At 36.7% G+C, this 17776-nt stretch overlaps 1 protein-coding gene across 9 annotated transcripts in view; it reads right to left on the bottom strand.

The window, feature by feature from the left end:
- CHD9 (chromodomain helicase DNA binding protein 9) overlaps window positions 1–17776 on the bottom strand; it is an 87617-nt gene that overhangs the window by 18858 nt on the left and 50983 nt on the right. For all 9 annotated transcript variants that reach the window (XM_086847603.1, XM_086847604.1, XM_086847599.1 and 6 more), the window contains 16 exons: window positions 17622–17739; window positions 17016–17102; window positions 15554–15691; window positions 13265–13386; window positions 11610–11853; window positions 10346–10522; window positions 9385–9528; window positions 9040–9295; window positions 8027–8237; window positions 5829–6024; window positions 4905–5072; window positions 4169–4348; window positions 2761–2871; window positions 1866–2062; window positions 885–1084; window positions 277–436 (listed from right to left, as the gene is read on the bottom strand). In XM_086847603.1, the coding sequence (XP_086703729.1) occupies window positions 277–436; window positions 885–1084; window positions 1866–2062; window positions 2761–2871; window positions 4169–4348; window positions 4905–5072; window positions 5829–6024; window positions 8027–8237; window positions 9040–9295; window positions 9385–9528; window positions 10346–10522; window positions 11610–11853; window positions 13265–13386; window positions 15554–15691; window positions 17016–17102; window positions 17622–17739 (2709 nt within the window). The remainder of the gene's footprint in view (window positions 1–276; window positions 437–884; window positions 1085–1865; window positions 2063–2760; window positions 2872–4168; window positions 4349–4904; window positions 5073–5828; window positions 6025–8026; window positions 8238–9039; window positions 9296–9384; window positions 9529–10345; window positions 10523–11609; window positions 11854–13264; window positions 13387–15553; window positions 15692–17015; window positions 17103–17621; window positions 17740–17776) is intronic.

Here is a 17776-nt window from a genome sequence, read left to right as displayed (position 1 = left end):
AGCACTCCCACTCCTTAGTCCTTTGGCTGCTGCAAGGCATCCTAAACATGTTAGCAAATCTCTCCACAGACAAAACCAGTTCAAAAATTATTTTACATGTGAAATCATCTGTTCATCTCCAAATACACCACAATCTATTTATTCTCTATTTATTCTAATCAAACTAATACCATTAAAAACATCTTTCTTCCTACTGCCACAACTATTTTAAAGTCTATGAAAATGAGAAACTAGAAGAAAAATATCAAGGACATTCACACTTCAGCTACAGCTTACTTGTTACAATGGTGTTTTATGTGCTTTTTGTATCCTTCATCTTGCAACAGATGTTCTGGGTTGTATTTTCGAAGCCATTCAGCTTTGTGTATATCGAAAGTGCTAGCCTGGGTCTTCACTTTTTTTCCTTTTCTTCCTCTAGGCACAGGGGCTGATAAGCCTATATAATGTAAAATATTAAAATTATAGATATAGATAGCCACAATAGCTACAGTTCCTATATCCTATACTTGTGACCTGCAGTGCAGGAACAACACTCACATCAGTCACTCTGAGTCTTTTTTGTGTCATCTCTGGAGTACACATGACCAGTAAGGACAAATAGGAGAGGGGGAAATGAGGACTGTGTTGTCACATACAGTGAAACAGAATAGGTTCTTATCAACTGAAATGAAATTCACACCAAAGCACCATTTGGGTAAGCCATCAAATCCAACGCAAAGCAGCTATGACACTTCTTTGCCCATCAGTTGAATTGTGTGCTTGAAATAAATCTCATTTATTTCAAGTAGGATGCATTCAGAGAGGCTTTTTAGCTGTTTTTATCCCAGTATCACAGGCACACATATATGAAGCTGTTTAAGTGCAGAAACACATTAAATCCTTACCGAGGTGGTTCTGTAACTCTCGTGTTTGTCCATCCTCTGTTGGGGTGATGAGATCCCATATAAAACTCTTTATTTTCTCATCCCCTCTGTAGTGGACGAGACAATAGGCTAACAGGGCTCGGCAAATTATCTCCACATCCTGCTCATTTAGCTGCCTCTTGAAGCGACCATGGGACAGAATTTCTCGCCATCGACCCCACCTAGTCCAAAGTGAAACAGAAATCAGCACCTGGAAATGAAACACTGGGGTAGCTACAGACTTCTACAAAAAAGAATTTTTTGCTAGAAATACTTAGCTTTTAACGCTTTTGTTTCAGCTTAAGCTACTGAATAAAAATAATAAAGTAACATTTGCAACATAACTCCTCCACCTGATTGAAACAGACTTCTAAACAGAAAGTGCCTCTTTACAAAAAAGGTGGATGGTTGTTTTAAACTTCAGACACAAAACTGATGGGAACTCATTCTGGCACAAATGCTATTATTTTTCTTGTAAGATGGGTGAGGAAGACCTAATATTTGATTTCCAAATCAACTTATCTGATTTCAGTATGCTTAAAATAACTGGTTAGATTCTCAGTTCCTATTTGTGCCTCACAGAAGTGCAAGATGTTCTACAATTATGAAAATCAAGTTACCAACAAAGGCTTTATTTCAGACATTTTTTAAGGAGTCTTGAGCCTGCCTGCTGCACTTACAATAATGACTTTAAGAGAGACTCCTGTAGTGCCCATGTTAAAATGCTATAATCTCATTTGAAGAAAGATTTTCACCCTTCTTTCTTAATGTTTCTTTAATTGCAAATTGTCAGGAAGATTTATTACAGGGTACAAGATAAATTCCTGTTCTAAATACATTCTCTGCACACACATCAGGTTATTGACGATACAGAGTTAAGTTATTCCACAAATAAAATTTACGACATGGACAAAGCGGTATTTTTAAACCATTTCACAGAATGAAGAAGGATGCACACAATACCCATAGACCAGCAAGTTCTTCTCCACACGGAAGCACTCTGTCCTTCCATAGCCATTGGAACGGTCACACGGCCGGCGGAGCTTTGGTTTCTCATCACACTCACTCTCCACCTCGGACAACTCTGCCAGCTCATCCTTTGTAGCACTGAAGGGCCGTGTTTGTTTCCTGATTCTTGGGGTATCAATAACAAGGCTGTTCTGCAAAATGGCAAACAAACCTCATGAGAGAAACAGTTGGCAAATTTTTCTTTAGTACATGGCTTTAGTTCAGAAATAATTCCTATCTCTTGTCATTCACAGCTATTTCACAAAGACACTGAATACCCATGGAGCAAGTAAAACATTTTGTGGTATTTAAGGCATCAAAAAATGAGTTTCATATGCTAATGCCAGTACATTAGTTACAAAAACACAGAGTATCTCTTCTGAGCTAAACACTTACACAGACTACTCTGCAGTCTTTGTGAGAGAAAAGGGCACTAAAACTTCTTTGAATCAAATGCATGGGGAATGTCTCCAAGTATAGGACAGAGATTTCAGTATTACAAAATTTACACAGGTCTTAGTCACATATTTTGCAGATTCCAGTCCAAGATTTACAGACAGAGAAATGGGGAAATCAGAATAATTCCACAATTTCAGTCATTTTCTGGTCTTTGACAAAAGTCACAAATGTCCTAACTTTTTTCTGGACAGCAGGGAAATAGGAAATACTAAGGGAAATAGGAAATACTACAGCTGTCAGCAGGCTGTCTGCTCTTGCACAAATAAGCCAGCACAAAAAAGCCTGATTTGTTGAAATAGTAATCAAAAAGCAACATAAATCCCATACCTGCATTTTCAGAATTCAACAGTAAGAACATACTTGAAAAAACACACATTAAAAAAGTACTTACTCTACCACTGATAGCGTCAATATCTATTTCTGCTTTTTTAGCCCATTTCTGCCAGAAGTTGGGATCATCTAGTGAAATATCAGTCCTGTTTCCAGATGCAACAAAACTAGCCTGTAATAAATAAAACTAAAGCTTACCAACATTATACATCAAAAGTCTGTAGTTTGCCTCACTGCTGTGAAGATTGCCTGACCTTATTTCATCAAAAATCTCCCAAGCAGCTATTAAGACTTTAAAAGTTACTTACACTGCAAAGCAACTCAAAAGTTCTCCTCCCCCTTAATTTTTAAAAATCAGATCCATAATGTATCAGAAAAATCTAATGAACTTTTATGCACCATCAGGAGAGAAGAACATTAAGCAGCAAGATTTTTCTGCTTCTAAGTCTGAATCTAAATTACTCGAATGGAAGAAAAAAAGAATCTTTTGAAGAGGCTTATCAGCATTTGGGGATTTCATCTCATACAGAAGTACTCGCTTGAGGGAAATTTCAAAGGGGCGTTTAAGCTGCCAACAATCAAAGCCTGAGTGCATGGAATAGGCTTAATTTCAGAAGGCATTTAAAAAACCCTGATACACTGCATTTGGGAAAAGAGTAAATACATATAAAAATTTCTAACTCTTCTAATAAAAAGACAGTGATGATGATCTTTAAAAATCTACTTCTCATTTAAGCCATAATCAGCAAGATATAAGAAAACTAAATTAAACATATAAATAAATATTTTTAAATAATGCTGTTTAAGAATATAAATATACATTTACACTATTTTAATTTTTCCTTTGCCTTTTTAATTCTTTTGGAATTCTCACAATTGCATTCATGAAGTGCTCACACCCCAAGCTCAGTTTTACTGTTTGATATTTACACTCTCAGCCTCCTTCCCATGTACATATATGTATCTCCACTCACTGCTGTTTTAGGAGATTTGTTATTTTGCTTCTTCAGTTCTTACCAAAAAGCTCAAGGTTTAAAATATATTGTTTATGCATTTTTAGAATAGGCCTGACAATTTTTAACCTTATTAATTATTGTCATATATATTTTCCCCTTAATGCCCTTAATGTATCTAGATATAAATGGATCTATAAACAATTTTTAAAAAAATATTCTTGGTTAATGCAACTCATTACACAACCCCCAGCCTTTTCCAAAGCAGCACAGATTCATTACTCATCTTTGCTCAAGCATGCTCCTTACACCTGGTGTTTACAGAATCTGTGGCAATCTGATTTTTTATGAGCATGTTAACATAAGCATCCAGATGCAAGAACACAAAATACGCACCTCACACACACACACACATTAAACACAAGTAAACATAACTTAAAAATAAGGCCTAAGCTCTACAACACCCAGTGACATTTACAGCTCTTTAATGTCCCAGAACACCCTGCTGTTCTGCACCTTGGCAAACGTGGAGCCTCTTCCCTCGGATTCAATTGTGATGGTTTTAGTCCGACGCTGCAGAATCTGGTCAATGTCTTCCTCACAGAACTTGGAGCCTTCATCCTCTTCATCCATAATGGCACCATAGGCACCTCTTCGAAGCAAGTCTTCTATTTCTTTTTTGGAGAGTTGTTGGATCTAAGCAAATAAAATCAGGTTTAGACAGTCAAGAAAAAAAAGAACAAACCCTGATCTCTGCTGCTTTCCCATCTTTCCACAACCTAACTGTGCCTTATGATCTATAAGCCTAATCTGGAGTATTAAAAGCTGAGAGAAAGGTCTAGCTGACAGCTGCAATAATAAATTAGGTGCTTACAGTACACATTTTTACAAGTATGCCACTCTATTTTTTTTGGTTATTCTCAACACCATGATGTGCATGTTTAAAAAAAATTACCTGTCCATACTTAAAGTAACATATTATCTTAAAATGAGAAGATACAAGGAAACAAAGAGAAACTTCTCCTTGTTTTAACTTTTGACATTATCTACCTTGAACTTAATGAAGCAAAAAAATAGTAATAACTGACAAGATTTAAAATTATATCAACTATATTGCTAGTCCACATCAGAAAACAGAATGGAAATGTAAATGACAGAAAAAGAGAAAAGTGGCAGCTTCTGTAATTTAAAGTAATTCCCACATGATTACAAAAGCAAAAGGAAGGTTATTTCAGGAAATAAATCTACATACACCACCAACACTGTTTTCTCTTCCACTCATACTCTGCAAGACAGCCTTATCCAATCCCAGTTTCAGACTTGCTCTGTCAAACATCTCTCTCTCATAGGAATTACGTGTGATCAGTCTGTAGACCTTCACTGCTTTGTTCTGACCAATCCTGTGGCATCGGGCTTGAGCCTTTGGAAGGAAGGGAGGAGGGCAGTTAGAATTTACACTCAGCTAGGAATAACATACTGATCTTTTAAAAACTTTTTCTGCTGTAGCCCAATCCAAAAACAAGAGCATGAACTCAAAAGGAGTCAACACACATATAAGTAAAGAGAAGCTATCAGACATTTTCCACATTGTGAACAGTTTTCTAAACACAGTATAGCAAAAAAACCTGCAGAAGAATGACGTGTGCTGAATGCTCCCGACTGGTACTTGCCTTGCAGTAACACCAGACATAAAGACCTGCTAGCTCCTAAGTTAGCTGATCTCCTGATATAAACAGAAAAGGAGCTGCAACTTGAGAATTATTTCAATGTCAGTATCCAATTCCTAGATTTGATTAATTCACTTTTTCTTAATGCATATTAATCCTTTTCTGTATATTCCATATATATGTATATTGAGTATATTATGTTCCAACTGTGTTAGTCAGTACATGCAAAATATAGCTCCTGGTTTTACAGTGTCATCAATTCTTAAGGGTTTTACCAAATCACTGACTTTACCTGTGCTGTGTTCTTCAAAAGTAACTGATTTGAAAGAGAAGTTCCCAACCAAATGAAATCTATTCTGAATTACAGACATCAAAAACTTTAAACACATGCCTTAAAAAAATGAACATTTTAAAATTATGTGTGTTCAAACAGAGACAACATTCAAAGCGCTGAAATTTTTATCCATCGGGTTTAATTAGGGCTCTCTACCATGCTCAAAGGAATTTACCTGCAGGTCATTTTGGGGATTCCAGTCAGAGTCAAAAATGATGCAGGTATCTGCAGCAGTCAGGTTGATGCCCAGGCCCCCAGCCCTGGTGCAGAGGAGGAAGACGAAGCGATCCGAGTCTGGTTTGCTGAAGCGGTCGATGGCAGCTTGCCTGAGGTTCCCTCGCACGCGCCCGTCGATTCTCTCGTACAGATACCTGCAAATGGCCACACACACCACACACAGAGCATTACAAACGGCTTTATGATTTAGAATCCTTTGAACAGGTCTACTGCTTACATATTTGCTCTTTACAGCGAATGAAAGTGATAAAGACTAACTCTGATTAGCAGTGGGTAACACAACAAGGAGTCATGTCAGAACTTGCAGAGCTGTAGTACCAATGCACATCAGCAGGTCCAAACACTGAGCATTCTAAGACGAGTTCTTCTGCATTTTGTCCACTAAGCAACTGCCTGATTATACCTGTATTACTTAGTTGCATTAAAACACACCCTAACCTGAAGTCCTATGTGGACACTCAAGTTTTTCACATATTATCCTTGGATCCCTGTCTAGGGTCACAGAAGCAGGACAGCAGACCTGTATTATATACCAAATTGCCTGAACACATTAAGGATAGCCAAGCAATTAGCAGAAACCAGAACTTGGTGAGCTGTCATTGGACAAACTGCATATTGATTCTGTAAAGATTAAGAGAAATGGAACAAAAACGACGTAACAACACCTTAAACAGTATCAAGGTCTCCTAGACAAAACCCCGCAAATTTTCAAGTCTAAAATAAAACTGTCATTTGTTACCTTAGACAATTACAAAGACTGCTTTGAAACTTCTGAAATGAAGCAAAACGCTTAAAAAGGGAGCAAATACTTCTGTACTTGTAAACTGAGTAAGATGCTGAATGTGTATTTAGTAGTCAAAAAGCCTCACAACCATTTTTCATCTCATCAGCTATAAAATGGCACAGCAGATAATCCACAGGACCACAGGCATTCTGGCAGGCAGCCATCTATCTCCTACGGGCCTGAATTCTGTTAAGTGCTAAGTCTGATCATGTGTGCACTCCAACATTTCTAATCAAATGGCAGCACACAGCAAATTTCAGCTTCTATGGATTTCAAAAGATTCCAGCTGTAGATATGATTCACTGGTCTAAATGAACGTTGCAGAAAAAGGAACATTTTCCATACTGAATTATAAGTACTACTATGAAGTTAAAATTAATCTTTTAAAATAAAACATAGAAACTGTTGCACTCCCAGTTCTAACAGACAGCTTTCATATAAAACTATCACTAAAACAGGTATTAAAATAATCTACTACCCAGTATTCTAGCATCCACTGCAGGAAGGCTTAACATTAATAATTTTTGGTTTTCAAGACGTTAACTCGGTATTACTATGATGTAGTAGTACAATTATACACCTCAAAGCAGTATGTACATTGCAACAAAACCACTGGTAAAACAACAAGAACTATGCCTTTTCATACATTTTAAGGTTGATACAGCAACTACTAATTGTAACTAGGTTTAAGGTTTTATGCATTTATAGAGTCACATGCTCAAATCAGCATTTAGTTTCCATGGAGTCAATAGTCTGCAATAATCAGAGGGTGCAATTACATGTGATGGCAAAAGCCAGCCTAAGGAGCAGGTTTATGGCTGGCAGTTCAGCTCTGCTGCAAAATTCAAAGCAGGCAATTTAGAAAAGATAGGAAGAACATTTGCACTTTTACATTAATAACAAACACATCCCCAGTTGTTTAACACTTTGTGTTTATATTCCTTTGGATGTAAGAAACTGTATCTTGGACCTATCTGGTCACAGTCCAACACCATCTAAGTAAAGAACACATTTGGTGCTTCCTGGGCTTTGGACAATAAGCTTGAACTTATCAGGTTGTCAGAACCCGGTTTCTGACAGAAGATGTAAAAACAGTATATACATATTTGAATGTTTAATGGAAAAAGCAACAGACTGAAGGCACATGGTTTACTCAAACTGGACAACCTCTCTTTTAGTTTTTCTCTGAAGTTTTTAATTAGTTGTGAACAAACAATCACAGAAGACAAAGTTACACACTGATTAGCAAACAAAGAAAACAGAACTCCCAGCTGTGGTGGGCTGCTGTAATTAATCCTGCACTACCATTCACACAGAACGATATACTACAGGATATAGAACATGAATCTTACCTTTTATGTATAAGGTAATCCTCCAAAATATCAAGGCAGCGCACCATTTGAGAGAAGATAAGGACCTTGTGGCCTCCTGCTTTCATTTTTGGAAGAAGCTTGTCAATAAGAACCAATTTACCAGCAGACTGTATCATTGCTTGCAGGTGGAAGTCAGGAGCACTTGGACTATATGTTTCTTTAAACTCTCCGAGGATCTTCTCTTCAGCACCTATCAAAGAACACAAATCCTTATCTATGGATGTATCTACACATACATTCAAATTTAAGTTACCAAAATCAGTGCTGTACTCTAAATATCCCCCTTTAGGCACTGATGGAGACAGAAGAGAGTTCTGCATGGATCTGAAGTCTAAGGAAGAACATCTACTTTTATTAGCTTTGAAAATACGTCTTAAGATTTTAAGCAGAACACCATAGAAAAACCACCCTGAATAAGGTTAATCCCCCCCTTCAAATTTCAAAAACTGAAATACATATTCTCAAGTATTGTATGCAAAAAACCTACTAAAAAAAAAAGTTATTTTGTCTTTGTGATATTTTAAATGGGTCTTTGCAAAAAAACAGTGGTTTGAATACTACTTCTGAAACTATGGCCAAAACTTTTGGAGCATAAAGTGTATTTTCTTTCAAGTCAGGAAAAACACTTGTTTTAGTAAGTGAGAAAAACAACAAAGATTGACAGAGATCATATCACTCGAAGGAAACATTCATTTTAAAACTTAGACCTAAACGTTCTTGTTCATACTGCTTTTAAAGAGCTGTACCATTTCCATGAGATAATTGCTTCTAAATGTTCTGTGAAATCCTACAGAACAAGTTCAACCTTCAGGCCTAAAATATGCAAATGTCTCACAACTTTGTCTGGTATCTATCAAAAAAATGTTTCCATCTAATCCAATCCTTGGAAAATCTGAAGAAAACATCGAAGAAATGTTACAAAATTCTTACATATTTTAAATATGAGTAAAAAAATAAGTCAAAACAAAATTCAGTCCTTATCCTGTATTTACCTTTGATGAGATAAGGGTGATTACAACACTTTCTGAGTTCCATCATAGTGTTAACCAGATTGGGTACATTTGCCTGCCCTGCTCCTTTGGATAAGAAAGCAAAATTCTTCTCCAAAATCGCTCGGTAATATTTCTTCTGAATATTAGTTAGTTCTACTTCAATTATGGTTTCCTCCTTAGGAGCCAGCTTTTTTTCTACATCTTCTTTTAATCTCCTGAGCATCATGGGTTTCAGGATAGCTTGTAGTTTCTGAACCTAAAGGAAGCACAACTGGTTGTTGGAACATGAAAAGCTCAATGAAAAGGCACTCCCTTCTAAACTCTAAAGCTCAGATGGACTCATACCTGTTCCTCTGTTTTAAGGTCTCCAAACTCCTGCATGAATGTAGATTCAGCAGGAAAACGCAATGGTTCCAGAAAATGAAGGAGGCTAAATAATTCTTCTACTGTGTTCTGCAGTGGGGTACCTGTTAACAGCACTTTATGCTCCTAGAAAAGGCAAAAAAAACCTTACATAACCTTATCTGCACACATTTGCAAAAATGTTTGTGTCAAGTCAAAACCTGAAAAAACCAGTTTTGTATGTCACTAAGTACACAGGTAATACAGATAAGCAGATTTATTAAAAAAACACCAGTAAGTGTTTTCTAGTAGCTTTCCTTTTCTCACATCTGTAATGAAGGAATGAGTGAACACTTCAACTGTTCCTGTAATATTCACATATTTATAATCCTCCCTCTCCATAACGCAAAAAATATACACTGAGCACGTATCAGAAAGCAACTCAGAGGACTTCTGAGAACACACAGGAAAGTAATAATGAAGCAATAAAAAAAAAATGCAAAACTAGTCATGGCGCATCTGATACATGGTAGTATCTGCTTTTAAAACTCTTGAGCTGTACAAAATAAAAACTACTGGACTAGACAGTCTGTTTAAAATTCTACTACTTGCGTGCTTTTATTGTTAAATAACTTGCTTAAAATACTTTCTAAATTTTAACACATTGCACAAAAACTGAAGCAAATTTTAAATGACACTTTCATCCTAATCAAAACAAAAACTATACAACAGTATCATCAGAAATAGATTGTGCTTACAGTGAGAACTTGCCACATTTTGTTTAATCACAAATATACTATCATAAGCTATCAAAACCACATATGTTTGAAGAGTATCAGGAATAGTTATCTCTCAAGAAACACTGCTTTAGAGGTCTTTTTTGCCATGTAAAACAAATGTTTAATTTCTTATCATATCATACTGAACTAAAATCAACCCCAAAAAGCGAACTATAGCTACTCACAAGGTTCATTAATTTTAGTCCTTCCAAAAGTTTGCAGTTTTTGTTCTTCAGTCTGTGAGCTTCATCAATAATAACACACCGCCACTCAATTGCATTTAATTCTGGACACCCACCAAGAATCATTTCAAAAGTTGTGATAATGGCCTGGAACCTGTAGGTACCTCGAACAATACGGCCCTAGAAATTTATCAACACACACAATTTGTTACATTCCCTCCCATCTACTCAATTTACACATTTTGTTGTTGAAATTTTGCCAGGAGCCAGACACTGGATTTTACATTCTAAATTGCTTTGTCATCACATTTAATAATCTTCGTAACTCTCTAACTGATACTAACAAGTAATTATTCATGGACCCAAATCCAGTATTATCTAAGCAAGAGAAAAAAATTGAATCCCTTTTAAAATACAGACATCTAATAGAACTGTTTCAAAAGGTGCATGTAGATAAAACCCCATTTTTTAACACGGAGAAAATCTGAAGTGTGACAGGAAAAATTCTACAGTTGATCAATCAAAATATGATGTTAATACATTTAGCAGTCATACAGTTAAGTAATCACAGTATCTATCACCTGTTAACTAAATGAAAACTTTTAATCCAGTTTACTCCATTGGTCTGACAAAGAGAACATGTAAGGCCTACAACAAGACAGTACAGAGTAACTCACTAGGCAAACACGATGTCATTTTGATTATTTAGCACTAATTAATAAAAAGTTGTCAGCTTTATAAATTTTGAAGAAATACCATGGCAATAAAATAATTATTTATGCAAAATACATAAAAAAGGGAAAAAACCTTTTAAAATACTCAGGTTTCAAGTTTTTCTCATGTCATTTAATGGCGTGTATTTCAGACAAGCAAGTTCAGCCTGTACACAGTTAACAGCAGCAAAAGGAAATCAGCTACATAAAGGTAGCAGAGCTTAATCAGTATTATTTTTTTTCTCCCTGCTCTTCAAATTCAGGACCCAACTGCAACCATCTGTGTACACTTTAATCTCCACAAGAGTACCAGCGTCACTGCTATTCAATTGCAAAATTACTCAGCACAGTGAAACAACACACACATCTTGCTGCAAACACTGCCACTAAATTTACCCAGTAAGCATTTGTTGAAGATGCTCATATATAACATCCTGGAACGTGAAGTGACTTTTGCCCAGATAAACACACAGATAATGTCGAGTACCCTTGTCATTGCTGCCACCTGAGCCATGTTTTGGGTGAGTTATTGCACACAAGTGATGTTACAATACCTGGGAGTCCCTGAAGTACATCTCATACTGCTGAATCATTTGCCTGCTGATCATACTTCCATGGTACACCACAACGTTCAGGTCAGTCCACGTGCGGAATTCCCTCTCCCAGTTTGTTATAGTGGAAAGTGGAGCTATGATCAGGAAAGGGCCTCTTATACCAGTCAGGAGGATTTCATACAGGAATGTAATGGACTGAATGGTTTTGCCAAGGCCCATTTCATCTGCTAAAATACAATTTCGCCTGAAAGCAAAAAATATTTATTTGTTACTGTCATCAAAGAAAGTACAGACCCTAAAGCCATTACTAAAATGAACGATTTACAGAAACAAAGCTCAAATATACCAGTTTACAACAACAGTCAAAACTGAGGCACTGCAAAAAGATCCTTGAAAGCATTCCCTGGTTAAGGTGAAAGAATGTGCACAAAACCTTTGTGTAAAACTTTACATTAAGTTTAGCCATTACTAAAGCCATTACTAAAGCCATTACTAAAATGCCATTACTAAAATGAACGATTTACAGAAACAAAGCTCAAATATACCAGTTTACAACAACAGTCAAAACTGAGGCACTGCAAAAAGATCCTTGAAAGCATTCCCTGGTTAAGGTGAAAGAATGTGCACAAAACCTTTGTGTAAAACTTTACATTAAGTTTAGCACTGTCAAAACCTGAGAATGCAGTGTTCCATGAAGTTCTACAAAAATATTCCAGAAGTGATCTTTTGGGACTACCTTTGCCCTAATTAAATGAATTTAAATTAAGTAGGTTTCCTACATGCACATTCACCTTGACAAAACTGCTAGAAATTAATGAAGATTCCCTGGAAATCACATACGGGAAGTATCCCAGCTACACTTACATGAAGAGAGTGCATTAGAGCATCATTAACAAATTACCCTTTTTGATTCTAGAACTAGACAGATGCCTACAACTACATTACTGCATGAAGCATCACTCCATGTTCACCCTCCGCCACACATTGCAGCCCTTCACTCTGTTTGCAAATGTCACAGCTCTGCATTGCTTTAATGAGAATTAAAATCAGTTTTCCTTCTGCAGATCAATAACATGCATGGCAAAATGCTACACCTGCTGCCATCATCTCTACAAGGGGCATGCAACTGGTACCTTGGAAATACAGTAAGCAGGAAGATTCATTAACAGAAAATCAATTTATAAACAGAGAAAATAGGTCATTCTGGAAAAGATCTTCCAAGTGAGTATATTTCTGTTCATAACACATAGCATTAATGCTTAAAATACAGATAATGCTATTATTCACTAGCCTTACATTTGAAGAGAGGTAACTTTATTATACTATTTCTAGCAATCACTTTGAAAGATGAAAGTGTTTACCAGTTTCAAAAATTGTGAAAGTTTGCACTTTGGTGGTTTTTGCTTTAATTTCCTCATAGCCACTGAAAATTTATTTTCAGTTATGTTAGCTGCATTATTTTTAATATCTTGTTAATTTTTGTTGATAAAAATCCTTGCACACCCAAAGGGAGAGAAATTTGTTCCAGTTACATCCTTTTAGCCAAAAGCAGAAAAGCTGCAATAAATTTAGTTAAAACAGTATTCATCCCCAATAAAAGTGGATTTACTCCATAGTGTTTAAAATCAACATTAAAAAATATTCCATGCATATACCTATTGTACCAGTTGAATAGGAGCCAGTTAAGTCCTTCCAGTTGATATTCCCTGAGCTGATTGCCATTTTTATATTCCCTGGACTGTTCTATCTTCTTCCAGGAGTTTGGAGGTGGTCGGTCCTTTAAGGGAAAGATTAATATATGTACAGATTGATACATGCTTTATTTTTCCAAAATATCTAACCCCACTATTTTGCGAGTGTACCACTTTAGATTTAGAATGTTATTATTCAACCTTGGAAGTGAAGTGTCACTGTTAACATCACTTACCAATTAACAGTCTGCAGAAAACTGAAATTTGTCTTTATTTTCCTCTATGAATTGCTATTTTAAAAAATTAATTTAAGTCCATATGATAATTAAATTAAGCAACTGGTTTCTAAAAAATAGAATACAAATACTTTGGCAGGAATAATATAGCACACAGATTCATTTATATATGAAATTTCAAGTCTACACGAAGTTTCACTTTAGCAGTTCTAAGATCAGGCAGCTGACCTACAAGAGAGCCAACTGAGTATTGGGGTTAACAACATCCCTGAAGTCTTGAGGAGATCTGGCAGCTGATACTGAAGCAGTCTGGGCACCCACACAATTACTCTGATCTTGCCCTCTCCCTCCTGCACCTGCCCTGCACTGCTGATCACTCTGTCCCACTGCCAATGCAGGAATCCAGGACCAGTACAAGAAAGTAAACTTTGGAGAGGTTCAGTGTCCTGAATGGATTTCCCCAAGGGATCAGATCAAAACAGCATCAGCATCGGCAGGGTCATGATACAAAGGCCATGACAAAACAGAGTATCGAGGTGCATCACCTTCAGGGGCCTTGCAAGATAAGGAAAGCTGAGAGGCTGCAAATAAAATATTTATGTATATAGACACGTAAACACACGAGCTCCCAAGCCTGGAACAGCCTGGCCTCTAGCTTATCAGGCAACTTAGAGATGAAATCATGCAGTTTTTGGCTGATACTAGGTAGGATTCCATCAGAAAACTCTTCTGATAGCTCCTGCATCCCAATGTGAACAAACTCACACATTCAAGTGAAGTAATTTTAGTAGGAGCTTTTCTCACCAGCTGTACTTCCCCCCCTTCTCCCTCCACATTTCTCAGCATTTATAAAAGCTTGCATTCACTCGAGACTCATGTGGCTTTATGCGGCAGCTCTGGATTTTCTCTCTGCACTGCCAGCGTCAGCATCACCTGAGCCCAGGTCTGCTCGCAGCAGGAGCTGTCCCTCCCCAGCAGCTGTGGCTTCCTCCCCTCTCCCACCAGCTGCCATCTGTCCACTCCCCCACTCCCAGAGCAGCCACGCTCCTGCTTGCAGGGCTGCAGTCAGCATATAATTTCTTGTAGCTGCTGGAGCCTGAAGCAAAAATACTTGTTGCTGATGCTGAGATGACTGTCAGTTGTACAGTTGCGCTTTAATCATCTTTTTCTCTCACAGCCAAATATGGTAACAGAGGTATAAAAGCTCTTCTTCCCACATGCCAAAATGTCAGGATTTTAAATAAATACTACAAAAATGAACTCCAATATAATACGAAGATGTTAATCGTGACTACTGTCATTATCCATAGATGGAAAAACCATTAAAATAAATTCCAAGGCCTCCAAATTAAAACACTGTGCATATTTAGTTATGTAAAAGAAGTTAGAACAAGTGTTGTACTACACCACGCAGGACACATGTCCTACTCTGACAATGACATACAGGACTTGAAATAGAACTATTTTGCTTCCTCCTGCTCTAGGAGACAGAAGATTGATAATTTCAAGATAAAACACATTTCCTTATTACACATATTTTTCTTCCTTTCAGCTAGCTCTTTAATGACAAGAAGAAAAATAAAAGCAGAAAAAAATTACAGAACCTGTTTGACAGATCTCATTTGCCAATTCCCTTCAGTGCTGAAGCACAAAATTTAACTCTCTTCTCTATAAACTGGTGTTTATATAGAATACGTCATCCTGGATTCTGCTCATTTTAAAGGTGCTCTGCTCTGTGATAGCCAGTTTCAATGCGTGGCTCATTGCTCAGCTGGAAACTCAGAGTCACAGTACTTCCATTATTTTCCTAAATAAAAAGCTTAGTTTTTTCGAGTAACAACTAAGATAAGAATATTTATCTATGCCTACCTGAGTATTTTATTATTCCTAGGTTTCAAGGCACACAGATGCTTTACACAAAATGTCAATAACCCTTATGTTTTAATACAGGAGTTTGAAGTTGGGAAAACCAAGTCAGATTTACCAAGACAGACAAGTAAATTAGATATAATTTTACCAATCTCCTTGAGTCAGGCCTGGAAGCTTGCAATTGTTCAAATTCTTCTATTTTTGCTTGATCTACATCTTCTTTCAGCTCCCACGTACTGTCTTCATATGGCAACGAACACCATTTTACTAAATAGTAAATAACAGGCTGCAGAAGAAAATTCTGAATGTTATCAGTTTTTAATTTAGTATACAGACTGTTAATATGCCTTACTATTAGAGTAGCTTGCTTACACGAGAGCTGGAATCAAAAGCACATTTCTGACAATTTTTTAAATGTTCATAAGAGATTCCTGTTATTTACCTACTTATCCTTGGCTCCCCATACCCTGCCACTTTCTGTAGACCTGTGGAGTGCTTTTCAGCCCCAGTTACCCACAAGCAAATCTGGTTTTAGTCTCAGGAAAGATAAATCAGAGTATTTGTGATATTTGTGGAAATGGGGCAGGGCAGCAGAACTAACTGCAGAAGTGCTACCCAGGACATTTCCTCCACTGCCCAAATCAGGCTACCTAGGTCTAAACCAGAGCTTCAGAGCTCCTAAACCAGAGGTCTTACCAACAAAACTTTGATAAAGCTTTAAAGGTTTGATGAACAACACACAGAAAAAAATTAAACCAAAGCAGATTATCTTATTTAGATTCAGTACATAAATATTTTAAAACCAAATAAAGAGCCATCATTCCAGAAGCTGAGGGGAAAGTCTTATGACAACACATTTTTTTCTAAAAGTTTAATGACAAATCTGCTGCATACAATGAAAAGTCATTCTAAGTCTCAACCCTGCTTTAGCAAGATTAATGCAGAAATCACTGGGTAGAAGTCTGCTCATTTTGCTATCCACACAAGCAGAATAAGCATTATAGATATTACAACAGCCTTAATCAACAACTTTCTTCTCAGTCTTTGATCTCCACTTGTCTCAGACTCTTTCTGAATTTTGGCAATTTAATTACTTGACTTGCTTTCTTGTTTTCTTTTTTTTAATCTCAGAATGTTTTTGTTCTGTAATAGCTTTCCAGGAGAGGTACTTTAAATTAAAAACAAGAATTTTGATAAACACAGAGGGAAAGGTTCACTGGTGGCTATCAAAGCACTTCAAATCACTGGTTGCCTAAAGCTTTTATTACCAGTGACCCCATGCCACTACCAGAGAGACAGGACAGTATGACAGTATATGGGATCAGCCTTTTGATGGAACTCACAAGACAATTATTGAACCTCACATTTATGTCAGTCAATACCTAAGCTTTGCCTACTATGACCTAGTAATACTAATAAAAATATAAGCTATTATGATTTCTCTTTCAAATCCAGAGCTAGCACAGGAAAGGACAAGAATTTCATGCCTCATTAAAAATACTATTGAAGCTTTAAAATCATTAAAGTGTTACTCTGAGATCTGATAAAATTACAATTGTCAAACACAATTTGGAGCTGTATCTTCCTGACTTGCTTTAAGACATATTTACCTCACCAGTGTCTTTATCTTCACAAAGAGACACTTCTAATACCCGATCCACCTCAACATAGTCAGGATTAAAAGGTTCCTCTTCCATCTGCAGTGAAAGATTAATAAAATCAGTAGAGAAGCAAAAATAGTTGGTATTTGCTAAGACTTAGTCTTGTCATAGACAAAATGAATTTGGTAGTTGGAAGTTATTGAGGTTTTTGCACAAACTTTAAATTCCACACTAGCCCTCTGCACACACCCCCTTGGTTCTTTTGGGCAAAACTCACTCCAGAGGGATTAGACACTAGATCCACTCATTCTGGGATGAAGTGCTGTCTTGTGGAAGTTCTAAAGAAACTAGCCATACTGACATAATCCTTCCCTCCTTACCACTTCTAAGTAATTACTCAACCAATTCCACTTTTAGACCATGTAAGTCAGTTTAATTCAGTGACTCCAGAAGACTTGCTCTTTAAATTACATTAAATAACCCACCCCCTGCTGCTACCAACACCAATGGCTCATTTTTAGTTCCTAACAATCAGCTCCTTTATATAAAAGCAAACTACTAATCACAATTTTACAAGGAAAAAAAAGGCTTATTTAATTTTTATTTCATACTCACATCTGCAAAAAAGTGAGCTCTTTGTGCTTTCCTTACTTTGAATCGCTTTATTTTCTGCTGGATTCTTTTATCCTTTAAAAGCTGTTGTTCTGTGGCCCACTCACAGTGGAGATATGAGCTAAAATCACAGAGATTGACATTAACACATCGGAGAA

This window comes from Cyanistes caeruleus, chromosome 12 (genome assembly GCF_971803275.1).
Source record: "Cyanistes caeruleus chromosome 12, bCyaCae1.hap1.1, whole genome shotgun sequence".
Classification (NCBI taxonomy): Eukaryota; Metazoa; Chordata; class Aves; order Passeriformes; family Paridae; genus Cyanistes; species Cyanistes caeruleus.
Note: the sequence above shows the minus strand (reverse complement) of the source record. Positions and strands in the feature narration are given on the sequence as shown.